Consider the following 9,114-nt stretch of genomic DNA (forward strand, 5'->3'; position numbering starts at 1 on the left):
AAGCTACGTCATCTTCGACTACAATGGACCGCCTAGAACCAATTAGTAATGTTTACATTGTTTCTCTGAACTCTGCTTCAATATACAAACTTTCCGGTGTACAAACCATGTTCAGGAAACAATTAAGTTCATAAATGGAGATTCCGCTGTAAATGGTGTTGTAAAAAAGTAATTTGACCAAAAAAATCATCCTAATCTATCTAAAAAATTTACCCCACACACTAAAAAAAAATCTGAAATGCTAATGTTTCCCTTTGATGAGCAGTGAGAACCCTTTTGTATACATATTAGTATCAAATTGCCTAAAAAGTCCAGTCAAGGATGACTTCTTGTGACAATTTTTTTTGCTGGGTGCATATTTAAAACTAATTTGATTGCAAGCGGTTGACACTGTATATGTCCGGGGGTAGAATTGCAAAGTATTTGAACTCAGCTCCTGCGTTACCTTCAGGCACCAGCTGCATGACGTACAGCGTTAAGGCGGCGAGCACCAAGGTGCCGATGACGGACAGCCTCCGCGAGACGTAGCGCAGCGCCAGCCAGCTGGAGACGTACGCCGGCAGCTCCACGGCGCCGGAGATGAAGCAGCTGAGGTAGGTGTTGTCGTGGAGCTGCGTGGTGTTGAAGGAGATGCCGTAGTATCCTGCCGACATGGTGAAGCTGGGGACACAGGAAATATACCTTACGCCACCTGCATGGCAACGTCTGGCCACTAGGGGGCGTTTTCCCAGAACACAATCAGTTGTTACTTATGTGAGTGCTTTTCTACTGTGGGAAAACCTGAGATGAATAAACAGAAAGGAGACTAACAGGTATGTCGTACCTGTATAACAGTGTCAGTTTACTGCAAGCCAACACTTGGAGGACAACAAAACGTGCGACTGAAGGTCTCAGATGTTCAAAGTCAGACTACAAATACATTTGAATTATTAGTTTTATTCTGCTTATTAACTCCATTGTTAGCTGACTTTTGCTAGCATTTATATATGAGTTAGAATGTATAAAAAAAACAAACATGTGTTCTTGTCTTGCATAAGGATTGTGAATGACAGACACAATTCCAGAAAAAAGTGCAGTTCCCATTTAATGTGTAGGCCTGAATATTATCTATATAATATATATGTATATATATATATATATATAGTATATATAGTATGTTGTGTGTTTTACTATAGTCATGTTACTACAATAGATGTTTGATGATAAATGAAAAATAGTAAGAATGTCACACGATATATAATTTACCTTTGAATAATAACCATAATACTATAGTCAGTGTCTGCGTTAACGCATTTGTTGTGTCTTTTTATGCATTGAAATCAGAAAAGAGGCGACTTTCCGGAAGTCCACGCGTCCCACGGACGCAGATTTGTTATTATTTTTTTACCGCCCGGTGTTTGTTTTTGTTTTTTTAATCGATTATCGCTTTCTGACGGTGTTTTGTTTTTTTTATATTTGCGAAGTCAAATTATTAAATATTATTAATTATTGGTCGATGTGCCGGTTTCTGTGGTCTAGAAAGAACCCTGACTAAAGAGAGACTTTCACAGTGGCGCTCAACAAAGCAGACCACAGAGGAGAATGTCGGCACCAACCCCGCTGGAGGCGCTCGGTCGAGTTCTGGCCGAGGTTTTAGTAGCAAGCCAACAGCAGACGCAGGTCCTGCAAGTAATGATGGGCAGGGCAGAGGCATCGGGAGGGGGGGCGACGGCCTCCATAAAGTGCATGGCAGAGGCGGAGGACCCCCATACATTTTTAGATGTCTTTGAGGCCACAGTGACGGAAGAGGAATGGGGCGTAAAACTGCTGCCGCTCCTGGTGGGGGAGGCGCAGCAGGCGGCGGTGAGTCTCCCAGCGGGCGCCCGCATGCAGTACGCCAACCTACGCCACGCCATCCTGGATCGGGCAGCAGCCCTGAAGACCACCGCCGGAGATTCCGAGCCATGAGGTTGGGACCAGGTGACCGGCCCTTTGGCGTTCCAGCTGAGGGACGCAGAAACCCGTTGGCTCCAACCCAACGGCCAAGACCCAAAGATGTTGGAGTCCATCATCTTGGAACAATTTGTCGATGCCATCCCGGCCAGGACCGCCGCATGGGTGAGATACCACCGGCCACAGGATGTGAGGATGGCGGTAACACTGGCGGAGGATCACCTGGTGGTTCAGCGGGAGGCGACCACAAAGGCGGCCTTAAGGCCCACCTCAGCACCCCGCCGATGACTCGCGCCGCAGGAGGGGACGTCCCTGGAGCAGCGACCACCCACGGCCGAGCCACCCGGATCCAACGAGCAGGTCCCCCACGCGGGCATCCAACAAAAAAACGCACCCATTCACGCACCCATATACACACAACAAGGTGGGGGACACGGGGATATAATATCTCCTCTGCTTGTGCATTTCAGGGTACCGGCGCTGCGGAGAGGGGGCTTCCCTCACAGATAGCGCCTCGAACACCAGGGCTGGTGTGCTGGGGGTGCGGACAACCCGGACACGTGCGCCGGGAGTGCTCCTTGACGGAGGTGGGGCAGGTGATGCGGGTTGTCGGGCCTCCAGCACATGCCCCCGGTCTGGGGGAGACGTACTGTGTCCCGGTAAGGGTACAAGGGGGTACATACCGGGCGATGGTGGATTCAGGCTGCAAACAGTCCATGATCCACCAAAACCTGGTTCGACCCAGGGCGTTGAGGCAGGCAACACGGGGGAAAATTAGGTGTATTCACAGGGACAGGTGCGGCCCCAAGTAGACAAGACAGCGGCGATCGCAGCCTGTCCACCCCCCAAGACAAAAAATAGAGGTGAGGCAGTTTTTGGGACTGGCGGGCTATTACCGCAGATTCATTCCCCGGTTCGCGGACTTGACCAGCCCACTGACTGACCTCACCCAAAAGGGTGCTCCAGAGCTGGTCCAGTGGACGGAGCAGTGCCAGCGGGGGTTTGAGAAGGTAAAAACAGCACTCTGCGAGGAGCCGGTACTGCACATGCCTAACTTTAACATCCCTTTATGTCTGCAGGCGGACGCGTCGGGCCGGGGACAGGGGGCGGTGCTGTCCCAGCGTGTGGAGGACGTCGACTATACATACTATACATCAGCCGGAAACTCTCGGACCGGGAGGAAAGGTACAGCACGGTGGAGAGGGAGTGCCTTGCCATCCGGTGGGCGGTCGGGGCCCTCCGCTACTACCTGTTGGGGCGTGCCTTCAGTCTCTGCTCGGACCACAAACCGCTCCAGTGGCTCCAACGCGCGGATCACCCGGTGGTACCTTGCATTACAGCCCTACAACTTGCCCACTCACTTACACGTCACTCACCCCACATACTGCCATACTTAAAGGGGAACACACAGTTTATGGCCATCACCAAGCCAGAGATGAAATGCTAGAGGCATTGAGTGCCACTGTATTAAATGACATTGAAACTAACTTGCAAAATTCTAAGTTTGTTGGCATTATTTGTCATGAAAGTGTAGATGTGGTTGTTTTTAAACGACTGATGACAGGTAGGAATAATCAATTGAATGTGTTATATGCATGTATGCCTGGCACACCATTATCATCATTTCATGACCCAAGCAAAAACTTTTTGCACTTTTATACTGAAGTAAATACACCTACAACTTATTATATGAAAATATAGAAATAAATACCTGCAGCGGTAAAGTTTAGATCAATGGAGGAAAGAAGAAAATGAATGAATGTTTATAACTGAATAGATTTACATATGCATAAAAAATTATTTTCTTTTGTAAAAAAATTTTAATGAATTAAATAATGGGCAGCACGGTGGAACAGGGGTTAGTGCATGTGCCTCACAATACGAAGGTCCTGAGTAGTCCTGAGTTCAATCCCGGGCTCTGGATCTTTCTGTGTGGAGTTTGCATGTTCTCCTCGTGACTGCGTGGGTTCCCTCCGGGTACTCCGGCTTCCTCCCATGGCCAAAAACATGCACCTGGGGATAGGTTGATTGGCAACACTAAAATTGGCCCTAGTGTGTGAATGTGAGTGTGAATGTTGTCTGTCTATATGTGTTGGCCCTGTGATGAGGTGGCGGCTTGTGTACCCCGCCTTCCGCCCGAATGCAGCTGAGAGACCCCAAAAGGAACAAGCGGTAGAAAATGGATGGATGGATGTATATAAGTAACGTTTATGACAACCTTTTTCCAAAAACACAATATAGAATGTGAGATATAACAGGATAATGCATACATTTATCATTTGTTTTCAAAACGCTTACAAAAAAGTGGGACCCAAAAAATGTACTGTGGAAACCCCATTTTTATGACTTGATGGGGTCATTTTGAAAATTCCTAGCGCCAACACTGATAGTAATAGTAGGATGCCGTCATTTGACTTTAAAAGTTGGTGTACTCACGTCACGTAGCAGAGAATGACCGTCATGAAAGCAATGTTGCTGTTCCTGACCAGGTCCAAGATGCTGTGTGGCTCTTTGGGGTCCGTCTTGGCCTTGGCCACCTGATAAACCGGAAGCGGGTGTGACTACTTGCTGGATTATACCAGGAACTCAGGTCTGCTTACATAGCCTTCGAAGATGACACCAGGGGCCTGAACCTTGTTGATTTTGGCCGCCTTCCTTATGATGGCCTCCGCCTCTTCGACCCGGTCCTGGCAGAGAAGCCACCGAGGAGACTCCGGAATGATCCTGCACGGGAGGGTAAAACGGAAGCTGTGGCCGACCTCTGAAAGCGCGGAAGCTCATAATTGATTCACTCACCACCAGAAAGGGAAGAAGGCCAGACAGGGCACGGACAGCACCAGCAGGAGATTTTTCCAGTCCCTCACAAAGTAGGCACAAACCGGCAGCAGCATGTAGCCTACGGCGAATCCGAAGCAAGTTCCCAACGACGAATACAGCAGGCGAGCGTTGCCTGTTAAGATCTCTGCTCCTACACACACACATCCCGCGTGGAACATAAAAATGACGGTAAAAAAACATGGAGATAAAGGTGCACGGTACCTAGGACCATAGCGGCCATATAGTTGGACATCTGTCCCAAACCGTTGATGACCAGGAGGATGGTGAACATCACCCAGGACACGGAAAAGACTTGAATGAAGGTGAAGATGGTCTGGAGAGCCAAAGTGACGAAGAGGATGGGTTTCCTTCCGCATCTGCAGCACAAAGGATTCTTTACTGCGGAACAGGGGTGTCTAACTTGTTTTCATTGAGGGCCACATTGCAGTTATGGCTGCCATCAGTTACACGTATTTGCCTCTGCATTTGATTAAGATTTTTTTACATACACCAGGGGTGTCAAACTCAATTTAGATCGGATGCCACGTGGACAAAAATCTACTCCCAAATGGGCCGAACTGGTGAAATCGCGGCACGATAACTTAAAAATAAAGACAACTTCCGATTGTTTTCTTTGTTCAAAAATAGAACAAGCACATTCTGAAAATGTACAAATCAGAATGATGTTGGGTTTTTTTACACTTACATGTTGCGGTTATTAGTATTCTATATTTATTTGTCGTTATTTATATTTTCTGAGTAAATTATGTGATAATGTTCATCAGAATAGAATAGAATATATCTTTATTGTCATTGTACATTGTACAACGAAATTCAAATTCATAACAAATAAAACCATAAGAACATAGATAAATAGATACAAATACATAAAATACATAAAAATAGCAAGCACACAGCTCACATGCACAGTCATTGTCGTCTTGTGTTCAGCGACACTATTGCTCTCAGGTAAAAAGTGTTCTTAAGTCTGTTTGTCCGGCATTTTATTGTCCTGTATCTCCTTCCCGAGGGCAGCAGTTCAAAAAGCTTATGTCCAGGGTGAGATGGGTCCCTTATGATGTTTTGGGCCTTTTTGAGGCACCTGGCACTGTACAGTTCATCTAGGGAGGGGAGAGAGCAGCCAGTGATCTTCATGGCAGTTTTTATGACCCTCTGAAGTGCATTTCTCTCTGCTGCCGTGCAGCTGGCATACCATACACACATGCAGTATGTCAGCACACTCTCTATTGAGCAGCGATAGAAGGACACAAGCAGTTTTTGTGACAGGTTGTTCTTTTTGAAGAGTCTCAGAAAGTAAAGTCTCTGCTGTGCCTTTTTGTTGGTCACTGAGGTGTTCATACTCCACGACAGGTCGTCCTCTATCTGGATCCCCAGGAACCTGAAGTTAGAGACCCTTTCCACATAGTCCCCGTTGATGTACAGTGGTTGGATGTTTATTGTTTTTTTTTTCTGGAAATCCATGATCAGCTCCTTCGTCTTGGTGGTGTAAGGACAAGGTTGTTTTCCCTGCACCACCCAGTCAGCCGATCCACTTCATTTCTGTAGGCAGACTCATCCCTCCCAGAAATGAGTCCCACTACTGTGGTGTCGTCTGAAAATTTAATAGTGGTATTGCTGGCATGAGAAGGGGTGTAGTCATGAGTGTAGAGGGTGTAGAGTAGGGGGCTTAGCACGCAGCCCTGGGGGGAGCCGGTGCTGATGGATGTGAGAGGTGGGAGCCTACTCTCACCCTCTGAGAGCGATTTGTCAGGAAGTCCAGGATCCAGTGGCAGATGGAGGAAGGCAGTCCCAGCCCCTTCAGTTTGGGCACCAGTCTGTGGGGGAGGATGGTATTGAACGCAGAGCTAAAATCAACAAAAAGTAACCTTGCATAGCTCCCCTGCTGCTCTAGGTGGCTCAGAGCAGTGTGGAGGGCTGTTGCGATAGCATCCTCTGTAGATCTGTCGGCCCTGTACGCAAACTGGCGAGAGTCCAATGCAAGTGGCAGATTTGAGGTGATGTGCCCCCGAACCAGAGTTTCAAAGCACTTCATAATGATTGGTGTAAGTGCCACTGGACGGTAATCATTCAGGCTGTTTACTGCAGATTTCTTTGGCAGCGGGACAATAACAGCGTCCTTTAGACAGGGTGGGACGATGTACTGGGACAAGGACCGGTTGAAAATCCTGGTAAAAACAACAGCCAGCTGGTCTGCACAGGTCTTTAGTACACGTCCAGGTACGCCATCCGGTCCAGCAGCTTTCCTTGGGTTCACCCTCCTTAGTGTGCGCTGCACCTCATGTTCCTCCAATATAAGGACGTTGTCACGGGTTGAGGGTTGCAATGTGACTGCATGTGGTTGCTCCGTCAGCCACAGCGAGGTTGTTGGATTTGTAGCCTGTGATGTGCTTCACCCCCTGCCACACCTGCCTTGTGTTGTTGCTGCTGAGGTCCCTCTATTTTCTTCCGATATGCTGTCTTGGCCTCTATGATGCCTCTCCTCAGGCTGGCTCTGGCAGAACTGTACTGTGCCCCATCGCTACACCTGAAGGCCTTGTTCCTCTCCTTCAGCAGGGCCCTGACCTCAACAGTCATCCAGGGCTTTTGGTTTGGATAGACCCGGATGCGCTTCTCGGTCATAGCAATATCCGTGCCGAACTTGATATAGCTCAGCACAGATAAAGTGTAGTCCTCCAGGTCCTGCTGTTCAAAATTGCCCCAGTTTGTTCTTTCAAAGCAATCCTGGAGCTGCTGAGAGGCGCCCTCAGGCCAGATTTTAACAGTTTTAGTTGTCGGGGGAGCACTTTTCCTGAGGGGGGTGTTTGCTGGGATTAACACTGACAGGTGGTCGGACTGGCCCAAGTGAGGTAGTGGTTTAGCCCTGTAGCTACTCTTGATATTCGAGTATGCCTTGTCCAAAGTGTTTTTTCCCCTAATTGCACATTTAATGTGCTGGTGGAATTTAGGGAGCACAGTTTTTAATTCTGCATGATTAAAGTCTCCAGCAATGATGTACACCGCCTCAGGATACGCACTTTGTTGACTGCTAATGGAGTCATGTAACACCCTGAGGGCCGTACTAGCATTAGCTGACGGTGGTATGTAAACAACCGTTAGCATGACAACATTAAACTCCCGTGGAAGTTAGATGGTTCTGCATTTCACAGTAACATACTCCAAATCAGATGAGCAGTGACTGGTAACAGTCTTGGTGTTGGTGCACCAGCTGTTGTTGAAGTAGATGCACAGCCCCCCTCCTCTGCTCTTACCTTGGTTCTGTCATGCCGATGTGTTGTGCGGCCCGCTAGCTCGATAGCCGTGTCCGGGATGAGCGGGTGAAACCACGTCTCCGTGATGAGCAGAATGCAGCTGTCCCCGACCATCTTATTTGTCGCAATCTGCAGCTTCAGCTCGTCCAGCTTGTTGGCGAGGGATCTTGCATTCGATAAAAAAATGCTGGGAAGCGATGGTTTGAATGGCAGCTTGCGGAGCCTAGCTAGCATGCCAGCTCTGCAGCCCCGCTTTTGCTTCCTGTCCCTCCGCCTCCTTCTCCTGGGAAATGTAATCCACGGAGAGCCCGGTGTCCTGGCTATGTCCGCCGGTATCTCGTGTAAGCGAAGAAACTCAGCTGTGACGTCTTGCTCACTCCGTAGTCCCAATTTAAGAAGTTTGGGTCGACTGTAGATGTTAGTGGCCCGGCATAATGTGGACAGACACACACACCATACAAGCAAAAATAACAAAAACTTGCACCAAAAAAGAGAGCTCTCAACAGCTGCGTCTATGTGCGCCGCCATCTTGGATTACCCAATCCAATCCAGTAAACTCATTGGTGTTAATTTTCCATCTATCAAGATAAAAAAATGATATCCAAATCAAATTAAAGGATGTTATTTATTTAGTTTGCTTATTTTCCTCGACTGATGTACTAACATCATGTGGTGTATTTTGTACATATGTAGCATCATCTACAAAGATACAAAGAATTGCTATTGCGACATCCAGTGGACACATTTAGAACAGCCGTTTCTTTCATTCAAATGGTTAATTTTTATACTTAGCAAACTCATCCCGCGGGCCCGATAAAACCTGTCCACGGGCCTGATCCGGCCCTCGGGCCGTACGTTTGACACCCCTGACATACACTGTAAAAGAACTGGCAACTCAGACTCCACAATTTTACTGTAAAACAGTGTTGTTTTTTGTACAACATGTTACATATGGTAAATGTAAATGGAAAAACAGTACTTCTTAGTCGCCAGAATTTTACTGTAAAATTAACGCTGTTTTTTACAGCATATTACTGTAAATAGAAAATAACTCGACCACTGTTTTTTTACAGTAAAATACTGGCAACTGAGCTGC

At 47.5% G+C, this 9,114-nt stretch overlaps 1 protein-coding gene across 1 annotated transcript in view; it reads right to left on the bottom strand.

Annotated features, from left to right (window-relative positions):
- LOC133664983 (solute carrier family 22 member 4-like) overlaps positions 1–9,114 on the bottom strand; it is a 34,958-nt gene that overhangs the window by 15,419 nt on the left and 10,425 nt on the right. Inside the window, exons 4-8 of the mRNA XM_062070100.1 lie at positions 4,972–5,126; positions 4,729–4,900; positions 4,533–4,656; positions 4,369–4,469; positions 446–660 (exon numbers count right to left, since the gene is read on the bottom strand). Coding sequence (XP_061926084.1) covers positions 446–660; positions 4,369–4,469; positions 4,533–4,656; positions 4,729–4,900; positions 4,972–5,126 — 767 coding nt within the window. The remainder of the gene's footprint in view (positions 1–445; positions 661–4,368; positions 4,470–4,532; positions 4,657–4,728; positions 4,901–4,971; positions 5,127–9,114) is intronic.

This window comes from Entelurus aequoreus, linkage group LG14 (assembly GCF_033978785.1).
Source record: "Entelurus aequoreus isolate RoL-2023_Sb linkage group LG14, RoL_Eaeq_v1.1, whole genome shotgun sequence".
NCBI classification, from domain to species: Eukaryota; Metazoa; Chordata; class Actinopteri; order Syngnathiformes; family Syngnathidae; genus Entelurus; species Entelurus aequoreus.